This window comes from Cavia porcellus, unplaced genomic scaffold (genome assembly GCF_034190915.1).
Source record: "Cavia porcellus strain 051 isolate PalLab524CR breed Dunkin Hartley unplaced genomic scaffold, mCavPor4.1 scaffold_24, whole genome shotgun sequence".
NCBI lineage: Eukaryota > Metazoa > Chordata > Mammalia > Rodentia > Caviidae > Cavia > Cavia porcellus.
This window is the reverse complement of record NW_026947507.1, coordinates 7,733,959-7,760,886: the sequence shown is the minus strand read 5'-3', so window position 1 is coordinate 7,760,886 and position 26,928 is coordinate 7,733,959. Positions and strand designations below refer to the sequence as shown.

General features: G+C 37.7%; 2 protein-coding genes and 1 non-coding gene across 6 annotated transcripts in view; 1 reads left to right on the top strand and 2 right to left on the bottom strand.

The window, feature by feature from the left end:
- Fgl1 (fibrinogen like 1) overlaps positions 1–26,928 on the top strand; it is a 62,674-nt gene that overhangs the window by 21,170 nt on the left and 14,576 nt on the right. Inside the window, exons 1-3 of one of the 4 annotated variants that reach the window (XM_063234624.1) lie at positions 7,973–7,996; positions 8,226–8,305; positions 11,642–11,822. In XM_063234624.1, the coding sequence (XP_063090694.1) occupies positions 8,234–8,305; positions 11,642–11,822 (253 nt within the window). In that variant the 5' untranslated portion in view covers positions 7,973–7,996; positions 8,226–8,233. Of the gene's footprint in view, positions 1–7,972; positions 7,997–8,225; positions 8,306–11,614; positions 11,823–26,928 lie in introns of those variants that run through there. The other 3 variants (XM_063234622.1, XM_063234621.1, XM_063234623.1) reach the window with 3 other exon arrangements.
- On the bottom strand, positions 2,349–2,455 carry LOC111756613 (U6 spliceosomal RNA). The gene has a single exon (XR_002791044.1). It is a non-coding gene; the product is annotated as a U6 spliceosomal RNA (small nuclear RNA).
- Positions 11,207–11,516, bottom strand: LOC111756610 (spindle and kinetochore-associated protein 2-like). Its single transcript, XM_063234626.1, has one exon. It carries the CDS (start codon positions 11,514–11,516, stop codon positions 11,271–11,273), a length of 246 nt encoding a protein of 81 aa, XP_063090696.1. The 3' UTR covers positions 11,207–11,270.

The following is a 26,928-nucleotide window of genomic DNA, read 5'->3' as shown; positions in this document are numbered from 1 at the left end:
ATCTGTAAGGAGGTATTTTAGCAGACCTGATAGATATAGTGGAAAAAACCATTGAGATTTTTAGAAAAGTATTTTAGCTAGAAGGAGCAGTAAATGTAATACCCTGGGAAGTGTGGGCATTTGGTGTGGCTAGGAATGCCAAAGAAACCCATGTGGCCAGAACAAACAGGACTAGCAAAGAACAGTGAAAAAGAAATTGCAAAGGTGGGATATTGAAGATTATGTTACCTTAGTCCATTTTCTGTTGCTATCTGGTATCTACAGCAGATGAATTCATGAAAAATAAAAGTTTATTTAGTTCATGGTCCTGATACCTGCTCAGCATTTGGTGAGTACTTCCCGTTGGGTCTTGGCAGGGTGGAAGATACCACATAGTGAGACAGAGCAAGAACACTACAGTATTGTGCTGCTTATTAACTTACTGATTTAGTACCAGGGATCAAACTCATGACCTCATACTTGCCAGGCAGGTGCTTATGCTGCTGAGCTAAATCCACATTCTGGGTTTTGCTTTTTTAACAAAGCTACTTTCTTGGTAACCCACTGACCCACTAATTCATTATCATTAATAGGTTTATCTACTTATTGCAAGGGCAAGCAAAAACACCAAAAACATCACCTAGGATTTGGATGCAGATTTATTATGTTGATGGGCACTGATTGGGTTCATTCTCAGAGTTTTAGGCCCCAGTCTCTGGTGGTCTAGGGATTTAAATGCTGCATAAGTAGGAGGTGCAAAGGAGGTTCAAGGGCAAGACAAAATAGCCTGGCAGTTCTTCTGATCAGCTAGCAGGGTGCGATCATTGGTTACAAGGTAGATTAATAATCATCAGTTCATGAAGCTTAGTATAATGGCACAATCAGGCATCCTGTATGTTCGTTTACACTCTCATGGTGAGTTTGATTTATTTCACTTATAAATATGGTCTCAAGTTGTATCCATTTACCTAAAAAAGCCTGGATGCAATCCTTCTTTATAGCTAAGTAGTACTTCATTGTATAAAAGTACCATATGTCTTTTTATCCATTCCTCAGTTGATGGACATTTGGGTTGTTGCAAGATTTAGCTATTAGAAATTGTGCTGCTAGAAACATGGGTGCCCATATATCACTGTGGTATGATATTTTCAGTTCTTTTGTGAAAATGCCCAGAAGTGGGATAGCTCTGTCAAATGGGACCTCTAATCCTAGCTTTTTGAGGAATCTCCACACTGATTTCCACAGTGGTTGCACCAGCCTACACTTCCACCAACAGTGGACAAGAGTTCCACAGCCCCTCCAGTATTTGTTATTGGTTGATTACTTGATCTTGATCATTCTTTCTGGAGTAAGATGGAATCTCAGCATTGTTTTAATTTGCATTTCTCTAATAACCAACAATGCTGAACATTTTTCATATATTTATTTGTCATTTGTATTTCTTTATCTGAGAAGTGCATATTCATCTCAGATACCGATTTTTGGATTGAGTCTTTGAATTTTGAGGGTCTGTTCTTTTTAAATTCTTTATATAAGAACAAAGTTTTCAAAAGAACAGTTTGTTTTATACAGTTTTTACCTTTCATTATGAGGCAAGAGTCTATTTAACCCAGTCACCCCCAAGGACCCATTAAGAAATTTTTCTCTGCCATCATTATAATACTATTCTCTTATTGTAAAGGAAGATACGAAAGCATACTTTGTTTCATTTTGTGACATGGTGTCCCTATATAGTTGAGGCTGGCCTTAATCTCACAGTAATCCTCCTGCCTTGACCTCAGGAGCTGGATAACGGAAATGTGTTTGGGGTGATTCTCTGATGGTAGAGATTTGAAGACTAGAATCTATTTGCCTTTTAAAACAGTACCTAAGAACGTTTAGAAAATGTATGCTGACACTTTCTCATTCTTTTTTTTTTTTTTTTTTTGGTCTTTTTCCTTTTTATCGATACCGGGGATCAAACTCATGACTGCCTGCTTGCAACGCAGGAGCTTATGCCACTGAGCTAAATCCCCAGCCCCCACTTTCTCATTCTTGTTCACTATTATTTTTCTTTTTAACTTTCCTTTTCAAATATCCTTTACTTGTTCTAATTTTAAATGAATACTATTACTTAATAAACTGTCTACCAATTTATAACTGATCTAGCCTTTCAACTATTCAATTAAAAAATTCAGCCACAATGAATGTCATAAAATTTGCTCTGATATTTAGAACTCAAAATGTACTACAAAATTTCAAATGATGAAATAGGTAGCACACAGATATAGCTATAATTATTTTGGAGGGATCTTGGTGGTTGAATAGACATAACTTTTTTTTGTCATTGTTTTAGTCACTTTCTTGTCATGGGGACAAAATACCTATAACTCAAGGTGGAACACTTCACGAATTTGCATGTCATCCTTGTGCAGGGGCCATGCTAATCTTCTTTGTATGGTTCCAGTTTTAGTATATGTGCTGCCGAAGTGAGCACAAGGGAGGAGAGATTGCTTTTGGCTCCTGTTCTAGTCCACAGTCAGCTGGCTGCAACACAGAAACAGCACAGCCGAGGGCGGTGGTGGAGGGAAATGGCTCACGTCCTGGCACAGAGAGAGAAGGGAGGAGCAGGGGAGGGAGGGAGCCCTTCTAGGCTTTGCCCCCCACCCCACCCAGCTCTAACCCCACTGCTAACAGCAAGTCAGTAATGAATTCATCAGAGGATTAATCTGCCAGTGAGTATGGTGACCCATGATCCAATCACTTTTCAAATGCATGAAGCTTTGGGGGGATCCCCAGGTCTAAACCATAATAATTGTTTTTACCTTTTTTAAGCATAGAATGCAACAATCAGGGCCAGGGATTTAGCTCAGTGGCATAAGCACCTGCCTGGTAAGCACAAGGTTGTGAGTTCAATCCCCAGTTCCAAAAAAAAAAAAAAAAGAATGCAACAATCACAACTATCAACTTCTGGAATTTTTTAAATTTACCAAACTGAAATGCTGAATCTATTAAAAAATAACTCTTCAATTCCTCTCATTTCTTGTTCCTGAAGTCACCATTCTACTTTCTGTCTCTGTGAATTTGAATACACTAGGTACTTTATATAAGTGGAATCTATATTTGTTTTTTATGAATAGTTCATCCAAATATTTGTTTGAATTTCTGCTTTGAATTATATGGTTTTTTTTATAACATGGAGAGTTTATTTTTCTTTTTTAAATTATATACATATATATTCATATATTTATATCTTTTTAAGAAAGGGTTTTGCTATGCAGTTCAGGCTACCCATGAATTCACTTTGTAGTGCAGGCTGGCTTCAAATTCATAGCAATCCTCCTGTCTCAACCTCCTGAGTGCTGGGATTATAGGTGTGCACCATCACAATTGGTTTAAAATTTTTTTTTTCTTTTTTTGAGACAAGGTCTCACTATGCAGTTCAGGCTGGCCTTAAGCTCATTTTGTAGCCCAGCTGGTCTTGAACTTGCAATGATCTTCCTGCCTCAGCCTCCTGAGTGCTAGTGTCACTGGTGCTGGTGTCACAGATGTGTGTCAGCATGCCAGGTTTAAGATTATATTTTCAAAATAACTTTTGGTTTGTTTGTTTTTAAAACAAGGTCTTGCTATGTAGGTCAAGCTGGACTTGAGCTTACTATGTAGCCTAGGCTGACCCTAAACTCTTAATGATCCTCTTGCCTCAGCCTCCAGGGGGCTGGAATTACAGTTGTGTACCACTCTGTTTGGCGAATAGATGACATTCCAGCCTACTCTGTGGCCCTCAAAATGTGGCCAGGCAGGGGACTTGGGTATTACCTCCTCATTCGTTAGTCTGATTTCTGAATTTTCATAATCGACTTTAACTCCTCCATAGGAGTGGCTGATTTTGGTAAATAACACAGCCACTGAAACTGCGTCTCTAGTTAGAGTGTTTCAATTTTTCCTTTTTTTTAAAGTGAGAATTGAACCCAGGGTCTTCATTCTGAGTTACAACCCCAGATCTTTCTTCTTTTGAGACAGGGTCCTGTTAATCCACTAAACTACTCCAGCTCAGCTAGAATTTGTCGTTCTGTCTCAACCTCCAGCAGTCCTGGAATTAAAGGCTGAAAATTTAATTTCAATTTTTTTTTTTTTTTTTGGTTCCAGGGATTGAACTCATGACCTTGCAAAAGCAGGCGCTTATGCCATTGAGCTAAATCCCCAGCCAAATTTCAATTCTTTAAGGTTTAACATTCAATTTCTTTTGTAAAGGCCTATCACTGATCTAATCAAACTATTTTCAAAGGCCTCATAATTCACATTATACTGTGATTTACTTAGACAGGCTGTTTAATTTCAGTATTCTCAGCCCATTTCTAGCACTTTGTCTAGCATTTAGTATGCTTTTGATAAATATTTGTGCAAAGTCCAAATGAACTAAAGAGCCAGCAGAGTCTCTGACAGGTGTCAGTCTGGAAATTGCAAAATTCAGGAGGGCTGTGAGGGTGGCTATGACTATCCCAAATAGCAATTTTATGTAATAATAAATAAGTGAAAGAATGAACAGGGTTAAAGTCTAGGGAAACTTGTCTTTTCTATTTTGAAAAAGACTAATTTAGAAGGCTTACAATGTAACAGAAAAAGTAATCTTGATGTATTTGTAATTCAAACAGGAAAATAGTATAGTATAGTGTAGTATAGTATAGTAGATAGTATAGGATAGAAATACTATCTGATATATGGGATTTTGTTAAATTGCTAAATTGCCCAAACTGGGCCAGAGATCTTAGTGTCTCAGCCTCCCAAAGTGTTGGGATTGCAGGTATATATCACTATGCCTGTTTTACCACAGAAATTTAAGAGGAGAGAGAGAGAGAGAGAGAGAGAGAGAGAGAGAGAGAGAGAGAGAGAGACTGGAGTTAAACAATGTTTTCTTTCAGAGAAAACTGCCTCTAAAAGCTTTTTCTTGTGGGCACAAACGAGGCTGGCCCACTAGCAGCTTCCTGAAAGACTGCTTGCCGGTGTCAGTCTCTGCAGATCCCTTCTTTGAGGCTACTCAGCACTTCCAGAGGGGAACCTCATGTTCCCTGGCCAGGATAGCCGTGGGAAGAGCCGGCTGCAGGGCAGAGAGCCTCCTGGAGAGGCAGGCTCCGAAGCCCTTTAGAGCCTGGTCTCCCGCTGGCCTTCAGCCCGCTGCCAGTGTCAGGCTACCCTGTGATTCTCTGTCTGGCTGGGCTTCAGCAGCAGGTGAATCTAGTGGGTCCATGTGCGTGCTGTGCTGCATCTGGAAGGCAGTGTTCACAGGGCCCTCAGCCCTCCGGTGAGCCTCAGGGTGGCCTACAGCCTGCACTCTGCCAGAGCAGCCAGCGGGAGGCCCCGCTCCAGCCCAGACCTTGCGCCAGGCTTCTCATGCTGCTGGGGCTGCTGCTTGCTCAGCTCCCCCAGGGCCTTTTGTTATCTCACACCAAGCCTCTTTCCCTCTCCTTTTCTCTTTGACTTTACCAATTTATGTCTTTCACATTTTTTTCTTTCCTCTTTTTTTTAGTTGGGTTTTGTGAGAAAACATAAACTCAGGTTTTTACCCAAGTTAAAACACACAATTCTTTTTTTTTAACATTTAATTTCAAACATGTACCCAGGTCTTTGTTTTTCTATGGATGTAGAAAGTATGTCAGTACAAATGGGCTAGCTTTATGGCTAGGAAATAACATTTTCCTGTCCGGAAAGGGTCTTGCTTCCTGGAGCATGATTTCTGCAGAGACAACATGTACATTTTTATGGGCATCAGCACAGTGAATTAAATGATGAGGAAAGAACAATTAGCACAGTACAGCTTTTGCTTTCAAAAATCTTACTGTACAGCACAAAGGAAAGTAGAGCGTGACAAGTAAAGCACAACCAAATGACACGTCTGTCACCGGGCACAATGCCTGGAACATAGTGAACATGAAATCAGTATCAACCCAGTGAAGAACGGCTAATGCAAAGCAGTATTGTGGGATTGAAGAGGAGGAAGTAACTGTATATGCTATCTTCGGCATATCTGGGAAGTTTCATTCTATATTTAATTACACGTGATTCCATGTGTACCTGATGTGGATAGCTTTGAATTCCCATTCTATTTGTTTTTACTTCTTCTTCAATACATTACCTTTCTGAGGCAACTGTGTGTTTCATGGCACCTCGCACAGCGCAGAGCTGGTAGCTGATGATCATCTTGCTAACACTACCAGTCCCAGGGCTGCTTCTGCTTTTGTGCAGCTGTGTCTTCTCAGGCTGTTGGCCTAACATTCTTTTGGAAGAGCATATGATTCGGAAACAAGCCATAGCCATCTTCAGAAGTGAGGGTGATGTTGGACTGCGAAGGCCAGGCCGCAGGACCACCCTGCAGCCCGTTTTTCTGCATGCAGCAGGAGCACAGTGACAGGCCTGCACAGTGATTAAGGGCCCTGGCCTTCAAGGCAGAAAATCTAGCAATCGCCCGGTCTTTCATATACTACTTGTGTGACTTCTTTTCTTTTCTTTTTTTTGTCTTTTTGAGATAATGTCTCACTGTGCAGTATAGACAGGCCTTGAACTCACTTTGTATCCCAGGCTGGTCTCAAACTTGCAACAACCCTCTTGTCTCAGCCTTCTGAGTGCTGGGCTTACAGGCCTGGGCAACCATGCCTGGCTGTGATTTTAAGGAAGTGATTTAACCCTTTTGATTGATTCATCTGCCTATACCTGCTTTTTAGGGTTGTTGGTGGGTTAAATTGGATGATACTTTTAAAAAGAATAAAATTGTTCTAGAGAAGTTATAAAAGAGACTCAGTAGTACTATTGTGTGAAGTAAAATTATACACATATCTAGCATATCTTTTATTATAACTCTCTGGAATTCATAAGTTTCACATGTTCTAAAAATTTACATTATATTTTACAATTCTTCCCAAATTTGCAATTCACGATTTGGTGCCAAATTCAAGTGAGACTCTTCCAATTCTGTAACTGTTTTTTTATTGGCTCTGCAAGGACTAAGAACTATCTGCATTGTTGGAATAGACACAAAAAATTTCTTCTCCCTATTGAGTTCTTACATCATTGGTTCCCAACATTCACTAAATGGTGGAATCAACATGGATTCTCTAAAAACTTCTGAGGCCTGCTATCACTTTGGTCAGTGGGTTTAATTCCTGGATGTGGAGGTTTTTTTTAAAACTCCTGAGAGATCCCATCAGTAGCAGTTTAGGCACCGTTTCTTCAGTTACAGCAAAGTGAGAGAAGTGCTTCATGAATAGGACTAGTGATGAAGGAGTACAAGCATAAAAATACATTAACAAATCATTCAGTAAATTTAAATGTCTTTTTAAAAGCAGAAATCACAGGTATAACATTCGTTTGAAGACTGTGCAAGTATTTTCTGTCCTTACAGGATTCTTGGTTTCTAAAATTTGAGAAAACTCATCCTTGTGGTAATGCACAGAAACTATTCTGAATTTGAATAAAATCTTTTCACCAAGGCAAATTTGATCTTGATTTAAGCATTGGGCATGTAAAGCGCTTGCCTAAAATGTGCAAGGTCCTGGATTTGATCCTCTGTGTGTAAAGTTATGTTAATCTTGTTTTGCTTGCCTGAATGTTAAGACATCAAGAAAAAGGCCAATGTGTATCTCTATTCATTACAATTTTCTTCTTCTGAAAATAAAAATAATCTTCCATTTACATAATGATTGAGCACTTTATGTGCTCAATTTTAGATATTGTCTCAAAATTTCCACAACCCTGTAAGGTAGTAATAGCAATTATTATTTCCATTTTATAGACTAGGAACACTGTAGGAAGTTGCCTGAGATCACACAAGCAAGATATGTCTCAGCCAAGATATGGACCCAGATCTTCCTACTCACTCATCCTGTGCCTCTCCCACTCCATCAGCCAAGAAGCACATAGGACCCCTGAAAGAATGAGAGTTTCTTCTATATTTGTGTCACTGAACAAGTCCCATTCTAATTCAAGGTCATCCCAAGCATCACTTCGTGAAGGCAGAAGTCTGGGAGCATCTGTGACAGTTTTCTAGGTGACCGAGGGATTAGAGATGGTCTGAGCCTCATTAGACCTGTTGGAGCTACTTGAGTCTAAATCCAACCCTGGCTCATGAAAAATCCAAAGTTAATACATTGACAAAATTTTATGCTGGGAACATGGCTCAGTTGTAGAGTACTTCACCAGCATTGGGAAGGCCTTGTCAATCTCCAGTATGACGGGGAAAAAGCTTTAAAAAATTGTTCTTGTTTTTGTTCTTGCAGCTCTTTCAATGGACAAAATGATGAAGACATTTGGTTTCATTCTTGTTGTCTCTGTTCTGATCACGTTCGGGGAAAGCCGGGTAAGCTGATAGTGGACACCACTATCGGGTGTGAAATGCCTGCCTTGAGCTGGACTTTCTTTATGTAGCAGAAGACTGCCAATCACTTGTCACCGGCTGAAAAATGTCAACTAACAGTGAGGGGGATGCAAAAGTTTTGTGGGAGCACCTGGCACACAGCCACACTGAAAAAATGTTAAAAAGAATTTTTAAGTAAAAACTCGTATTCACAAGTATTTTTTTAATTTGCTGGAGTATTTTGTTTTTTATATAACATTAGGACTTTTATAATTAGAATTGACCTTGGACTTTCTAATACTGAACACTATTAGTGTAAGACTAGCCAGGGTCTTTTCCTTTTTTCTTTTCTTCCTCCTTCTCCTTTTTCCTTCTTCCTCTTTTCATCTCCTTCCTTTTTGTACGGCAGTATGGTTTTGGGGATTGAACCCAGAGACTGCGCTGAGCTCTCTACCCAGCCTTTTTTAAACTTAAATTTTGAGACAGAGTCTTACTAGGTCACTATATTGCTCAGGCTGGACTTCAACTTGCTGTCCTCTTGCCTTAGCCTTCTGGATTGCTGGTATTGTAGGTATTCACCGACATCACACCTAACTCACACAGATTCTTTAAAAGACATTACAGTGAACTTGTGTCTCCATTCATGAGCCAAAAAAGAATAATATATCCATTTACTAAAAGTTCTGGGAAAAGTAAAACTTTAAATAACCCATATGTCTAAATATGTTTAAATAACCCATATGTTTAAATAACCCATAAGCTTTAAATAACCCATATGTGCAGTTGCAAGACTGGACATACTTGGCTGGTACAGTAATCCCATCAATCATTTTTAAATTGCATTAGTGAATTCTATTTAACAGTTTCCTACTATTGTTAACCACACAGGATTCAGGCACATAAAATGCTCTTCACTTTTTAGCCTGTGTGACTCAAGGCACTAAGCAAATTACTCCCTCAAGTAGGATGAATCAAGATGTGATAAGATCAGTTACTTTCTCTCATTGCTTAGACAAAATACCCAACCCCCAACGTTAAAGGGGAGAAGTTTTATTTGGTTCTTAGTTTGTAGAGGTTTCAGTCCATGACTGGCTGGCTCCAAGGTAGGATGGCTTGGCATTGGGGCACTGTGGAGAACAGTTCATGGTGCCCACAGGTAGCAAAAGCAACAAGGACCTTAACAGCATCTTTTTGCTCCTTTTATCTTAGCCAAACTATTCATATTAGGGGTGGCCAAACCAATCAGTGAACTGATTTAGTAATCATATGCTCTTAATCCCAGCATCACATACTCTAAATTCAGCCACCCCTAAAAAATCCCAGCTGAGACTGCATGAGGCTTTCTTTTTTTTGCGGGTGGGGAGTGTGAGGGCCGGACACAAACCATAATAAGGATACCAAGACAAGAGGGAAATAATCATAGAAAAATAGCGGAGATTCAGGGATTTGGGATAGAGATAGGGAAAGAGGCTTTTATCACTGATTCTTTATTACTCTATGACTTTCAGTTTTGAGGTTGAATGCGTCCTGAAATCTATACTTTGAATACTTAAGTCTAAGATGTTTTAAAAGCTGTTGAATTTACTTACTATAAAATTTAGTTCTTTGTTAAACTTGTATCTGGACATGACCAACGGTATAATAATAATTGGTTTCTCATGAAGTATACTAAAAGTCTTTTATAGAGAGGTAGTATTATCTCTTTCCTTTATCCAAAATAACATATCTGATTGGCCTGTTGTGATGGTCTAGCAGACTGCCTGGAATACAATACAGGAGGTCCTCAAATTTATTTATGGAATGAATATATATATATATATATATATATATATATATATATATAATAGTGAAAATGACTTTAAAATAACTCCAGTAAATTTTCAGCATCAGGTAGATGAATGGGGTACTCGAAGTTGTGAGTGTCTAAATTAGCATCCTTTATAAAGACGACCACATGTCATCAAATTAGAAGCACTGAATCTTTTTGGGAAGGAGTTCTGGAAATTGAATTTAGGACTCATGCTTGCCAGACAGGCCCTGCACCACTGAACTAAATCCCTGGCCCAGCACTGAATCATTTAAAAAGCATATTTTACTTAGAGTCATTCAAGAACCTCATTTATTTTAGGGGTTGACATGTTAATGATACTAGGAACATCTGCAAAGCACTTCCCTGTAAAACACATAGGTGGTATCAGGTGGAGACGGAAAGCTTGGCTCTTGAACTGGACTGGAACCCTGACTGCTCCAACCCACAAGGTACTCAGGAGGGAGTCTTTCCATCCGGATGGAAGCCACTCCTGCCTTTCGTATTGCTATGGGGATCAAAGCTCCCAGCATAGCCATTCTGATGACTATGCACTGTACGCTTACAGTTCTGTGGTTCAGAAGCATTAGTATAAACTGTAATTTCTTATTCTTCAAATCCAACCAGTATTGGAACTTTTCAAACCACTTTATTGTTGGAATAACATCCTTTTTTAAATGATAGGCCAGAACATCTGTTATTCCAACAATACAAAAAGAAAACAGGTACAAGTTAGTATTAAGGGACTTCTTAAACCTGAAATAACATGTATGTATATTTAATATATACATAATGTATATTTAAATCTTTTTATTTCCATTACATCCTTTGGCTGTATTTTGTTAATATGATATCTGTTCTTCTTAGTCCTTAGGAAGGTTCACTACCCTGTCACTCAAACCGAACCTCCTCCTCCTCCTCCTCCTCCTTGACCACTCCCCCACCTCTTTGCTTGAACTGTTAACAAGACATCTTCTTATGTTTCTCTGGAATTAATCTCTCCTTCATTAGAGTTCCCTTTTGCAGTTCCATTTCTTCCTAAGTGTGGCACATGAGATTTTAACTGCTCTGTCACAGTTTTTTCTTCTTTAGTCGGTGGTGACAGCTCCACATCTCTAGCTTTTGTAGTTCTTGTGTCATGGTTAAGTCTTGCTCAAAGTACTAGAAATGCAGCAGGTTTAAAAGAAGCATAAAAGTTTGGTATCGAGACTTTATCGCTGACACTTCCTGTAAGAGTGTAACTGGATTTTTCTCACCTGCGGAATCAGGATGATCAGTCTTGATTTCATATTTCAGCCTGAGCTGAATGTAATGGAGATCAGTGTCAGCTTTCTGGAATATTAGTTCCAGTTTGTCGACCTCTGCTTCCATGTTGAATAGTTGGCCTTCTTCAGCCGCCAGTGGCATTTAAACTGCAAACCTTCTGGAATAATATTCTTAATGGGAGTTGGAGACAAAATTGGGTAACTGATTTACCTAAATTATTACCAGCATTTATTTTTCAGGACAATGAGATGAACATTGCTTTGCAGGACCTGGAGGACTGTTCCCAGGAGCAGGCGCGGCTCAGAGCACAGGTGCACCTGCTGGAGACCCGGGTCAAACAGCAACAGATCAAGATTGCACGGCTTTTGCATGAGAAAGAAATCCAATTCCTCGACGAAGGAGAAGAGAACAGTGTAATTGACCTCGGAAGCAAGAGGCAGTATGCAGGTCAGGATCAACTAAGATTTTCAGTAACTTTTATAGTCATGTAACAAACAAAACATTCCATCAATTTAAAATGTCTTCTACCATATTGTACATTTTCTCTGCATAACATATTTTTTGTCTTTCTTGTTTCTTCTTTTATTTTTTGAGACAAGGTCTTGGTATGGAATTCAGGCTGAACTATGTAGCACAGGCTGGCTTTGAACTCGCAGTGATCCTCTTGCCTCAGCCTCCTGAGGGCTTGGATTACAGGTGTGCGCCATCGTGCCTCACCTCTCTCTATAATGTGGTGTTTACTAATAATTCAAAATATCTGAGAATTTCTATAGTTTAATAAATCACAACAATAGATTTTATTTTTATTTTTGCAATTCTAATTTTTATTACTACATATTTGTGATAATACTGATCACACTCCTTGTGAGGACTTGGTCCACGTATGAAACATATCTCAATTATCTTTTATTACCTTCCCCTTCCCTCACTCCCCCTCCCTTCATCTCTCTGCCCCCTTCCCCTCTGCAAAGGATCTACCTGCCTATTTCCTATCAAGACAATAGATTTTTAAAGATTAGTATACCGATGGAAGATTATGGCTGTAAATTTCTTCAGTTTTTATTTTTTAGTAGCACGTTTCCAATACATAACAATTACATTTCTTATGGGTAGTTGGTACTTTTATATAACACACTGTAATTCTTTTTTTCAGCCTCTTTCCCTCCCTGTTACCATCTCACCTCCTAACCCCCTTCCATATGAGAAAGATTTTTCTCTTTGTTTTTTATTATCAGTCATTTATTTTAGACTTTATTTGCATTTTTGCATATATTTCTCATATAAAAGAATCTTTGCTGTATTTAAACTGTGTGTACAACTGATTTAACTTAATATTACGGTCTCAAGGTGCATTCATTTTCTTACAAATGACTCAACTTTATTTTTATGGCAAAGTATTACTCTATTATGTACAAATGCCAGGTTTTCTTTCTCCAGTCATGTGTTAATGAACACATAGCTGCTTCCAAAATTTAGCTATTATGAATTGTGCTGCTATAAACATGGGTACACTTGTACACTGTAATATGATTTCTTTAATGCTTTCAGTAAGCTACCTAGAAGGGGAATAACTGGGTCAAATGTAATTTCCAGTTTTAGTTTTTTAAGGAATCTCCATACTGATTTTTATAGTGATTATACATTCACACTAACAAAATAGAAGCATTCATTTTTCCCACAGCCTCGCCAACATTTGTTATTTGATTTTTTGGTGATGGCCACACTTTCTGGACTAAGATGGAATGTCAGTGTTGTTTTAATTTGCATTTCTCTATTGACCAGAGATGGTGAACATTTTTTAATGTATTTATTGGTCATTTGTACTTCTTCTGAGAAGAAATGTCTATTCATTTTAGTTGCCAATTTTTTTATTGTGTCTTTATTTTTGGTGGTCTAATTTTTAAGTTCTTTATATATTATACCTGACAAATACCTGGCAAAATTTTTTCCTAGTCTTTAGGTTATCTCTTCACTCTATTGGTTGTTTGCTGTGCAGAAGACTTTTAATTTGATAAAAGTCTCTTCTTGTTCAATTTTCAGTTGTTTTATAGTGTTAGCATTTTGATTGGAATTACATTAAATCTATATATGGTTTTGGAAATACAGTCATTTGACAATATTGGACCTGCTTATCCAGAGCACAGGATATCTTTCTATTTTCTGATGTTTTCAGTCTTCTTTTTCAGAGTACCATAGTTTTCAGTGTAGAGGTCTTTCACTTCTTTGGTTAGGTTAATTGCTAAGTATTTAATTTTTTCTTGATGTTATTGTGAATGGCACTTTTCCCTCATTTTTGTCAACAAGTTAATTATTGGTGCATAGGAATACTATTGATTTTGTATACTACTACATTGGTGATTTCGATATTAACTCTAGGAGTCTTTGGTGAAATTTTCTGGGTCTTCTCTGTAAAGAATATTGTCATCTGTAAAAAGAATATTTGAATGCTTTCTTTCCTTTATATATCTATTTCATTTCCTTCTTTTGCCTGATTGCTCCAGTAAGGTTTTGAATACTACACTGAAGAGCTGTGGTGACGTGGACCCCCTTGGTTTGTTCCTGATTTTAGAGGGAAAGTTTTCACCTTTTACTTACTGAAAATTGGCAGTACATTTGTCATAGATGGCTTTTATCAAATTGAGATAAGTTCCGTCTTCAAGATTTTTTTTTAAAATCATGAATGAATGTTTGCTTTTGTTGCATCTTTTGAGATGATCATGTGATTTTCCCCTTTCCTGTGTATGTATTACATTTTTTGATTTTCATATGTTGAACCATCCTTGCATCTCTCGGAGGAAGCCTTGTTGATTATGATGCATGATCTTTTTGATGATTTGTTGTATTCTGTTTGCCAGTATCTTGTTGAGGATTTTTGCATGTGCACTGAGCTATACCCCTGGCTGCTGCCCTGCAGGGTTGATAGGTATAGGGCAAGGGTGGCCTGCGGCTTTGGAGCACAGGACTAAAAGGAAGCAGGTACAGCCAGGTAAAACAGACTTGGGAATAACCCCAGGAATAACAGAGAAATAGGAATTGGAACCTAAGACAAAAAATACAGTGAAGATTAGGCAAGGCAATAAAAGAAAGATTAGGAAAGAAAGGAAGCAGGATCAGCAGATACTCTTGGAAGACAGTGATTCTCAGTCAGTCTATGCAGTAGAATCACCCTATGACCTTCTAAGATGCTGATGCCCATCAAAAACTATGAGGGACTTGAGATTTTACTCTATTTTCAAGCCAACAAGTTAGCCTGTGTGAACCTTGGCAAGCAACATTGGGGAGACTTCTGGGCCAGGAAAATGAGCTTTGTATTTGTATCAATGTCTGTTGTCCCCACATCCCAAGAGAACAGTAGGGAATAGCCCAGTGGAAAGTGTGCAGATAGTGGGCTGTGTCACGGCTGGAAACCCCACTTACAAAACCCTAACACTTTATAAAGGATTACAAGCAAATCAAGCAAATACGCCCAAACTTTGCCCAAACTAGAGGGAGATGTTATCTTTGTTTTAGTGCCCAGCAAACAAAACTACTGTTCGCTCCAAAGGAAGACCCCATCACTGATTTCCAAGGCTCTTCCCTATACAAATATCCTTGAAAAAAACAGAATATAAATTTTTCTGGCGAAACATGGGGAAGTGTAAGTGACCCAGGAGGAATTATCTGTGCCAGACCAATAAAACAGGAATTCTTACCTCTTCTCTCAAAGAGGATTTGTGCTTTTGCTGTTGTGGGGGAATGAGTTGTTTCAGACAAGAGTCAAGTCTTTTCCAAATTCCTTCCCACAGGCTGAGAAGGGCCAAGATTGGCTGGAGTCATCTATTTGAACACTTCCCTATTTTCAGAGAAAATGTGGGTTCCCGTGACAGCTCTTCACGGTACCTTCTTCACTGGCTGAAGTTTTGTAAAATGGTCATATAGTCACTCTGAAATTCAGCTGCCTATTCAGAAGGACAGATGTTGGATGTTAGGAATACACTGTGTAACTTGGGTCAGTTATTGTGGATAATTTGCACATGGAAAATAATTTTATGGCCCCCTCCCATTTATGTGTTGAAGTCCTAATCCCAGTGCTTGTGAATGTGATCGTATTTGAATGTAGGACCTTATGAAATTAAAATAAGGCTGTTAGAATTGACCACAATCCAATCTGACTGGTGTCCTTACAATGAGAAAAAATTTAGACTCAAAGAGGTGGATCAGGGAGACACAGAATACAATAAATTCCTGACTTATGACCATTTGAGTTGTGAACTTTCACTGGTGTAGTGTACAACGCTCACTTTGTCAGACTTAGGAACAAATCTGACTTACCAATATTTTCCCAGAATGGAACTCATTTGTCCATCAGGGATTTACTAAAGAATATATAAGGCCGGGGATTTAGCTCAGTGGTGTGCCTGCTGGTAAGCATGAGGTTGTGAGTTCAATTTCCGGTACAAAAAAAAAAAAAGAATATATGAAGACAGAGGAAGGCAGTCATCTGTCATCCTAGGAGAGAGATTTGAGAAGAAACTAAACCTAATGATACCTAGATAATAGCCTTTCAGAGTCCTGGAACTGTGGAGAACAGTGAGAAAATATATTTCTGTTATTTAAACTGACTGACCAGTGGTACTTTGTTATGGAAATCTTGACAAATTATATGTCTTGCATGGCTCTATAAATGAAGCATCTTTTTTGTTAATTTTAAAGAGAAAAACAGATAAGCAGTGAGTTTCAAAACAGGTTAGAAGGACTGTTAAAATACTTGATATATTACATATTGGTGTATAGGACATCAGCATGGTATCTTGCCCAAACAATGCTAGTACAAAACATTTTCCCCCAAGGAACAAACAGAAGCTAGCTGTGTAACTACCTTAACTCTCTTGTACATACCTATATTTTTCCCTTTACCCATCTTCCTTTCCCCCATCACAGCTTGTCTCCTCTCTTGAACAGTTTCTTCCCAGTTCACAATATCCATTGTAGACTTTTTTTATTTTAAAGAGAAGAAAAAAAAAAAAACCAGAAAAATCAAGATGCAAACAAACCTGGAAAACAACAACAACAATAGCTATACAGGTTTTCAAAATGAGATGACAGTAATTTAAAATGGAACAAAATATTGGGTTTCAAAAACACAGCAGAAGGAAATCTCCCAAAGTTACCACAGTGCACACTGCCATCCTCCAAATAGATGCCCTGGTCACTAGCCCCAGGCCTGCAAAGTCAATCAAACAATATGAGCATCAAGCTATCCCTTTCATTTCAGTTGTTACCATCTGAATCAGCCAGGCCGGAGGCTGGGGAGTCTGGTTTGCAGGAGGGCATGCTTTGTTGTCTCGCTGAATAATCTCCTCCTGATTCTCATGGCAGAGCCCAAAAGAAATATCTTTATAAAGGAAAACAAAACAAAACAAAACAAAACTGAAGTGTCATTTTATCAAGGCTCTACAGGGCATAAAACCAGCCAGCGCACTGTCACTGATGCACAAGAAAGTATCTTTGAGATCCTACGGGAATTTATTTATTTATTTATTTATGGTCTCACTGTGTAGCTCAGGCTGGCCTTGAGTTCACTATGTAGCCCTGGCTGGCCTTGAACTCACAGAAATCCTCTTGCCTCAGCCTCCTGAGTTTTGGAATTATAGGCATGCACCAGCACGCCTGGCCCATAGTGTGCTTAGAATATAAAATCAGTATGTGGAAAAGGTACCTGCACTCCGTATTCACTCTAGCAAAATTAGCACTAGCTAAGATAAGGGATCAGTAGATAAGTGGAAAAAACCGTGATATATACATATAAATGGGATATATATAATAAAATACTATTGAACCTTAAAAAAGAAGAAAATCTTGTCCTTTTGGCAACATGGATGAATTCAGAAGTTATTAAATGAAATAAGCCAGGCACAGAAAGATAAATATCCCGCAATCCAACTCTTTTGAAGAATCTGTAAAAGCTGAACTCGTAGAAGCAGAGAGTAGACTGGCGAGACTGGTGGTTACTGAGGAGGCTGGGAGGCAAGTGGTTGGGAGAGAGCCATGGAAGGTATTATATATAATTTCAGTTGACAGGAGAGATAAACAAATAATTTTCAAAGTTATAAGAACAAAAGTGCGTGGTGGAACTAGAATTCGGACATTACCTACCATCAGGCTTCCCTTTTGCACATTACCTTCCAGGAACATTAAATTTACTTCAGTTTCCCAAGAGCATGCTTCCCTCCGGAATCCCTGAAAGGGACTTTGCATTGGCCCTTCCTCCATCCACTGAATATCACTGTTCCACTTTCTCCCTGAGCTGACTCCCACGATTCATCCTTAAGGCCACAGTTTGATCCTCACTTCTTTCCAGAAGTTAAAAAAAATTTATTGGTATATTTGCAGTACAAAATGATTGCATTGTTCATGGGGAGTTGGTACAAGAACAGAACACATGTTGATTATTTTTTATCCATCCCCTCTGCTCCTCTTCCTTCTTTCTCCCCCCAGCTCTTGGTTCTCTTCCCTTATAGAAAAGACCTAACTCCCTAATTCCTCTTGTCCTTTATTCTGCTCCTTGTTTATATTTTGAGATTCTCATATAACAGAAGCCATGTCGTATGTAAGCTTAAGTGTTTGATTTATTTCACTCAATATGAGGTTCTCAACTGGTCTCCATTGTGTATAATTGTCACTTTTTCTTTATCCACTCATCTATTGATGAATACGTAGGCTGCTTCCAAGAGTAAGCAAGTTGTTATGAGTTGTGAGCTATACACATGGTTAACTCTTTCTAGAAGATGCCTAGAAGGGGAATAACTTTTTAGTGGGTTTTTGATTTCAGGAATCTCTACACTGATTTTTGTAGTGGTTGTACTAGTTTACATTCCCATCAGCAATGTATAAGGGATTGTTTTCCTCTGAAGCATTTCATATTATTTGATTTTTTTGATGACAGCCATTCTTACTGGGGTAAGGTGAAATCTCAGTGTTGTCTTAATTTGCATTTCTCTAGTGGCCGGAGACATTGAGCATTTTCCTTCATACTTACTGGCCATTTGTACTTCTGATATGTTTGTTTATTTCAGTTTCCCCCTCCCTTTTTGACCCAGGATCTTACATGTGACCTTAAACTTGTTTATGTGGCCCACTGTTACCTTGAACTCAAGGTGATCCTCCTGCCTCACCCTCCTGAGTGCTTGGATTACAGGCACACACCATCATGTCTGGCCCATTTTTGATTGTGTCTTTTATTTTGGAGGCCTATTTTTCAACCATTCTTTATATATTCTAAATATTAGTCATCCATCTGTGGAATAGCTGGCAATTTTTTTTCCATTTTTTAGTTTGTCTCTTTACTTTGTTGGTCATTTCCTTTGCTGTGAAGAAGTATTTTAATTTTATGTGTTCTCATTTGTTGACCTTTGGTATTGTGTGTGTGTATGTGTGTGTGCACGTGCAATTGGTTCTGTTCAGGATGTCTTTGCCTATATCCGTGTCTTCAAGAGTTGTATCTAGTTATCTTACAGCACATTAAGTGTTTTAATTTTAATATTTACACCTTTGACCCACTTTAATTTTGGTTTAGTACGTGGTAAGAGATATGGGTCTAGATTCAATCTTCTACAGGTACCTAGCCAGTTTTCCTAGTACCATTTTGTCATAGATCAGATAGCTAGATGTGCTAGAGTTGTTTGTTCAGTCTCTCTTCTTGTTCCATTGGTCTGTATGTTTATTTTATTGCCAATGCCATGCAGTTTTTCTCGCTGTATCTTTGTAGTATAAATTGAAGTCTGGAATATGATGCTCCCTGTTTTGCTCCTATGTTCAGGATTGCTTTTGGTATTCTGAATCTCTTGTTCCATGTAAATTTTAGGACTGTTTCTGTACTTACGTAACGAATGTTGTTGGTATTTTGACTGGGATTTCGTTAATCTATGTATCAGTTTTGGAAGCATGGCCATTTTGTAAGTATTGTTTCTATCTAGAAACAGGGATTATCTTTCCTTGTCTTATATACTTTTCAATCTCCTTTTCAGAATATTGTAGTTTTTATTGTAGAGTTCTTTTATTTCCTTGCTTAGGTTAATTCCTAAGTAATTTTTCTTGACGCTATAATGAATGATATTGTTTTCTTAATTTCTTTTTTGTCTTGCTTTGCTTTCTTAATTTCTTTTCCAGTGAGTTCATTATTGCTGTGAATTCATTATTGCTGTAGAGGAATGCTGCTGATTTTTTTGTGTTGGTATTGTAAACTGCTACATTGCTACATTTATTTTTTTCAGGAAATTTTTCCAGGCTTAACATTTGCCCCTGCTAAACTGTTCAGTTTCTTGCTATGTCTTTAGCACCTAACATGGTGACTGGAATGTAATAAATATTCCATACATATTTTAAAAATTTAATTAGTTGGAACAGGTCAGGTGAAAGAAAGTCAAAGTATATGCTTCGAAGATGTACATGAGATTTAAAAAAAGATAGTTATTTGAATAAGAGATTGAGAAAAAAGCAGCAACTTGGCTATTCAAGAGACAAACATACACATATGCTATTCCACAGGTAAGCACAAAACTGATCTCAAAGGCAAGAAGCTAATGGATACATTAATTCCAACCAAGCTCTCGATTCAGGGTGTCTATGCAAACACCATCAGAACAGGTTAGCAGTGCAGACTCAAAGGTCAGATCATGATAAGAGGCAGACAACCAGGTGTTCATTACTGACATTATACAATCAGTCATAGGAAGACTGAGATTTAGGAGATAAAAATCCAACCCTTGTGTTGAGAGCACTGGGGAGCAGACCTGGGAAATAAGAAGTCACCGAATAAGAAAGCAAGAAGCTGAAATGCCAAGATTAGAGCAAGACTTACGTAAAAGAGTCAAAAAGACAGAGTCTAGAAAAGTTACTATTGTGTGTGTGTGTGTATGTGTGTGTGTGTGTGTGTGTGTGTACTACAATGCTAAGATAGATGATTGGCATTCTAGATAACCCTTCCTTCCTTCCTTTCTTTCTTTCTTTCTTCCTTTCTTTCTTTCTTTCTTTCTTTCTTTTTTTGTAGCTTTTTGAGACAGGGTCTCACCATGTAGTTGGTCTTGAGCTCACTTTGTAGCCCAGGTTGGCCTTGAACTCACAACAATCCTTTTGCCTCAGTCACCCAGGTGCTGGGATTACAGGCGTGAGCCACCATGCCTGGCTTTAGACAACCATTTCTAGGATAAAATACGTAAGTCAAAATTCAGAAATTATCAGATTTGCACTTGATAGCTTCATATCTGTACAAGCATGAAGGAGAAGTAATGAAATCTGAAACAGCATAATTTAATTTAATTGTACAGGTAAATGGTACTAGTGAGTCTATCAAGAACAGATAATGAATAATACATATCACACATAAATTTCAATTAAATGATATATAATGCAGTATGTATACTATAATATTATAAAATAAGGTCCTGCTCACATCACAGTTTATGATTTTGCTGCTCTGGAACTTAAAAAAAAAACTGACCATATACATATATACGATCTATAGAAATATAAAATGTCCTGGCTCTTATCTCTTTTTTGTTTATAAATTACTACATTATTTCTAAATTAGTTATTTTCTGAACAGTAATTCATTGCATGGTAGAAAACACCTAATTACATACAACCTAGCAATTTGTGCAAACAATGAACAAATAACACATCTTTATAGGATGTAATTAAACTATCGTTTTAAAGCACGTGGGTACTATTGCATGATGAATTAAAAGATCACGGTACCAAATTCACAAGCACTTTCACAGTCACGGCCATCTGACATCAGCTCTGTTCAGCCAGTGACACCCTGGCTGCTCTCTGGCCCTTCTTTAGGAGCTCCCAGTCTTGCGTCAGTCACTTGAGGCAGTATGTCCAGTGAAGTGCAGCCTTGAACAACCAGTTTCAAAGTCCAGCGGCCTATCCTGCTAGCTGGATCTTTGGGGTAAATTTCTTAACTTCTGTGTGCCTCATATTGCTTATTTGTAAAAGTGATAATAAGAATATTTGATTATTACTTGTGAAGATTAAATAAGCTGGGTTTTTTTTTGGTTTATTTTGTTGTACTAGGAATTGAACACTGAGCCTTTGGGTATACAAGACAAGTTTTCCAACACTGAGCTAAGTCCCAGGACTTTGTTAAAATTTATTCTGAGAAAATATCTCACTAAATTGCCTGAGTTGGCCTTGAATTTATAATCCTTCAGTCTCAACCTCCTAAGTAACTGGGATTTTAGGTACATGTTTGGCTTTATCTTAGGCCAAAAGAAGCACTCAGTGAATGTCAGTGACCTAAGGATATTATCCTCTCTCTTTCATTTTTAGAGGAAAGGGGAACAAGAGATGGAAAGAAGCGGGAAAGGGAAGAGAATGAAAAGAGAATTGAGATGTGTACCTGTATCAACTTCCCACAAAGCATGTAATCATTACGTACTGCAAACATGTACTAATGAAAAACAGAAACTGAAAGAAAAAAAGAAAGAATGTACTTAGTGTCTGCCTTGATTGCAGCTTGGAGCCTCAGCCATCATTCTAGAATAACAGGAAAAATCCCTTTTGGTGAGCTGGTATACACTAATTCAGACTTCCAACATGGCTTGCTTTCTGCACAGAGAAACCATTCACATCACCCAGAGCAATGCAATGCAGAGAGGGCAGGAAGCCTTGGCTTCTCGCTACTTCTAAGAAAATATCCAGGCATCTTTATTTTTCTTAACTTTCACAAACACAGAGCTCTCTAACCTTGCCCTTTTCTTACCTATTTTTCAGGGCACTGAGTGACCCAAAACATTTTGGGTAAAAACACTCCCCACAGTTTTAAGTATTAGTTTCAAACTCTACATTGATCAAACTTTCTGCTATCTCAGTTTAAGTCACATTTTCCAAGATTAGGTTCCTTAACTTGTTTGCTCACTATATCTGGTTCAACTATTGGTACTTTTTCCCCACTGAAAGCCATTCTTTGGATCTTAAATTGTGTTTGGCATTTTTTTTCCTTGGGAGAAGGAAAATTTTAAAAACAAACACACAAATAGCATAAAATAAAAACAAATGGAAAATGTTGGCAGAACTTTCTATAGTCCATACTCACGATGTTTCCCAAAGGCAAATGCTGGGTATTTCTTTATTTATCTGGAGAATAGCTTGAGCTTTGTAAGTTCTTGCTGTTCAGGTCTTTGGTAGATTAATGTAAACAAGGAACTTCTTTCCTTACTGACTTGAAATGTGCTTATTTTAATACAAGTGTTACACAGTGTGCCTAACCACAAGATGTAAGCTTTTTAATACCATGAACTAAATTTAAACATTTCCCCATTTTGTTTTTTTTCTTCTGTGATCACAAGCAGGATCCCTGTTATAATCCAGCATGTATACAAAACATTGTGTTTCTGAATTTTGAAAATAACAGTACTGTACAAATAAAGCCTAAATCATTACAAAGATGAATGTCTCTTTTTTATCTTAAAGAGATTAAGACAAAAGAGGACATAACAAAGCAGATCAAAACAGAACAATGTAAGCAAAACAGTATTTTATCACAAGGCAACCCTTAATTAACAGTATAATATAATGTCTCTTTCTTTGAAATAGTTGAGTATAACTTCATATACAATAGTAAAACATAACAAAATAGTATAAAACCATTCAAGAGAAAGAATTACAGGGCATTCAGAACGAAATAACAGAGAATGAGCAATGGCTGCTAAATTATCTCATTTTCCATAGAAAATTTGTTTATACTATCACACATAATAAAATCCAATAAGATACAATATGATAGAACCAATGGAAACAGAAGAACAAAAGCATGGTAGGATTTCAGAGTAAGATGATATTAAATCAGCACTGGCTATTATAATGTCTTGTTCCTTCTTGTTTTCTTCAAAATAGCTGTTCTTATTATCACAGATAATAAAATCAAACAAACCAGGATAAAATCATTCCAACTAATGAATGCAAACATTATAAGGCTTCAAAGCAATGTAATGGGGAATAATGATTACCATAAACTTTTATGTACTCTTACCATTTCTTACATTAGGGAGACTATGGTATTTATACATGTGAGTTTGATTTATTTCACCTATGAGTATGGTCTCAAGTTGCATCCATTTATTTATAAATATCTCTGTGTGATCATTCTTTATAGCTGAGTAGTTACTCCATTGTAAAAAAAAAACCACAACTTTTTTATCCATTCCTCAGTTGATGGACACTTAGGTTATTTCTAAGATCTGGCTATTACAAATTGTGCTGCTATAAACATGGGTGCACATATATCACTGTGGTATGATGTTTTCAGTTCTTCTGGGAATATGCCTAGAAGTGGAATAGCTGGAACAAATGGGACTTCCAATCCCAACTTTTTGAGAAATCTCCAGACTGACCTCCACAAAGGCTGCACCAGTCTACACTCCCACCAACAGTGCAGGAGAGTTCCTTTTTCCCCACAGCCTCTCCAGCATTTGTTGTTGGTAGTTTTCTTGATCCTGGCCATTCTTTCTGGAATGAGATGGAATCTCAGTGTGGTTTTAATTTGCATTTCTCTGAGTAGTGATGATGAGCATTTTTTCATGTATTTATTTGCCATTTGCATTTCTTCATGTGAGAACTGTATATTCAAAAATGAATATCTCACTAAAGCAAATGTATTATTGCTCTCAGCCTCATGAAAACTTTATAAAGTGACTAAAGTTTTTTTCTTTTTTCTCTGCTGATCCTTATTTCTTTTACTTAATATATAGTTTATTTTAGCTGTAACAAATCAGTTGTAGACAATTCAACATCAAAACACTGAACATGAAGAAACAATTTAAAAATATGTTAAAAGATTGGAATGATTTAATCAGGAAAAATACATAGTATTTATTTACTTATACCAAAAAAAATTTTTACCATAATGTCTCTTGCTCTTTTTGAAATAGTTGTTCACATCTTCACACTCAATGAATTCAAAGAATACAAAATAGTATATGACCATTCAAAACAAAAGAATGAAAGCATTATGAACCTGCAAAACCAGACAATAGGAAAATCAACAATGGCTACCATAATATCTCTGGTTCTCTTCAAAATAGCTGTCCATACCCTCACACATATTGAAATTAAATAATATAAAATTAAAACCAATCAAAACAAAAAATAGAAGCATTATTGGACTTCATAAGATGATAGAAATGAGCAGTGGCTACTATAACGTCTCGTTTTCTTCAAAGTAGCTGTTCATAACATTGCATGTGATATCAATTCTTGTAAACTCTTTAGGAGAAGTTCTAGGCATGTATAAGCCTATACATGTACATCTGTCCTTTTTGCATAAGAGGGAAAAGCAAAACAAAACAAAAACAAATTTTGAGAAAAACAAGAAACAAAAGAGACAAATAACAATACCGAAGAGCCCAAAACAATGATAATATAGGCTTTCAAAACAAGAGGTTAGGGATATAACTAAGGCTGTTATTTTGCATAGTTATCTTCAAAAGAGTTACTCAGATTACCAGATATAAACATACAAAATTGATCTAATCCTATGAGTGTTAACCGTTTTGTTCCAAGAACTAATATAAGTACTAGCACAATCACTTTAGCTGTCTTAAGTGTGTATGCAGATTTGTATCTTTTTTCTTTTCCTTCTTTCTTTTCTTTTCCCTGAGTTATTTTTCCCCTTTGAGCAGTTTCTTACCCTTTCACAATATTTATTGAAGATTTTGTATCTTATTTACTGTTTCAGTTTCTTGCAGTAGGGAGACAATATGGTATTCACACATGTGATTTTAATTTATTTCACTTACGAGTATTTTCTCAAGCCACATCCATTTACTTATAAAAGCTTCAGTGTGATCCTTCTTTATAGCTGAGTAGTACTCCATTGTAAAAGTACCACATTTTTTTTATTCATTTCTCAGTTGATGGGCATTGTTATGGATTAAAAACTGGTGGTCAACTTAACACCAGCTGGATTACATCATTGTACTGAGCATAGATGCTCCACCTGAGGAAAGTTGCCAACATAAATAGAGAAGTGGAGAAGGAAGCTAGGCGTTGAAGTGTTGAGGCATTGTGAGTTCTCCTACACATTGCAGTTTGAGCCATTGGTTCTCCTGGAGAAGCTCTGGTCCTCACATCGAGAATTGCTTCCTGGTTCTGGAGGGGAAGACGTGTGCTGCTTAATCTCCAGGATGAACTCCTCATGCTGGCTTCCTGGCATGTATTCGACTGTGCTCATCGTCAGAGGTGCTCAGGGTCTCCCTGTCACTGAGGATGGCTGTGGTGCTTTTCAGGGTAGCCCTGGTCTTTGTTTTGAGCATGACTTCTCAGCTCCAGGGTAGAATCCTCAGCCTGTCAGCACAGCTCCTTCACCCCGCTGGCATAGACCTTCTAGTTTCCACCATTGATCTTTGGGCCTTTCCAGCATGGATCTGTAAAAGAGACTAGCGTGAGTCCTTCTGTGGCTTCTAGACTCCAGCTGGACTTGCAGGAAGCTTTGTCATGAGCTCTGTCTTCATCTGGACTCATGTGGGACATCGCTATGGGATTCAGGCCCTTGGCTAAATATTCTATGTCTTCAGTGTTGTGGATAGATTTCCTGCATTTTCTTGTGTTAACTCTGGGTGACCATCATAAAAATAATATTATAAACTCCATGTCCTGATTCTAATTGTTCTCACAACCTCTGACTACAATAGGTATTTAGCTTGCTTCCAAGATTTGGCTATTACAAATTGTGCTGTTATAAACATGGGTGCCTATGTATCACCATGGTATGATATTTTTAATTCTTCTGAGAACATGCCCAGAAGTGGAATAGCTGGGTCAAATGGGACTTCCAATCCCAGCTTTCTGAGACCTCCAGACTGACTTCCAAAGTGGCTGCACCAATCTATATTCCCACCGACAGTGCAGAATAGGTCCTCCCCCCACCCAGCTTCTCCAGCCTTTACTGTTGGTAGTTTTCTTTATCTTGGCCATTGTTTCTGGAGTGAGATGGACTCTCAGTATAGTTTTAATTTGCCTTTCTCTAATGACAAATGATGCTGAACATTTTTTCATGTATTTATTTGCCATTTGTATTTCTTCATCTGAGAACTGTGTGTTCATCTCAGATGCCCATTTTTGGATTGTATCTTGAATTTCAGGGGTCTGATTTTTTAATTTTTTACATTTTCTAGACAGAAGTCCTTTGTCTGAGGGACAGTTGACTAAGATATTTTCAAAATTCGTGTTTTTTTCTTTAATCTCTTGGAGATTTCTTTTGCGTGCAAAAAAATTTTATAAGATAAGATCCCAGGTATTGATTCTGGGAAGTATTGCTTGTGCAGTTTGATTTTTGTTCATGAATTATCTGCCAACCCTTATGTCTTCAAGATTTCTATCTACTTTGTCTTCCAACAGATTCAGTGTTTCTGTTTTAATATTTAGATCTTTGACCCATTTTGAGTTTAGTGTAGTGCATGGTGATAAGCATGGGTCTAGTTTTAGTTTTCAGCATATGGAAAGCCAGTTTTTCTAGCACCACTTGTTAAAGAGACTATCTTTCTTCCAGTGGATGTGTTAGGCCCTTTTA

Coding starts and splice junctions, on each gene's coding strand:
- LOC111756610 (XM_063234626.1), bottom strand. CDS start 11,516: ATGCCACTGGCGGCTGAAGAAGGCCAACTATTCAACATGGAAGCAGAG.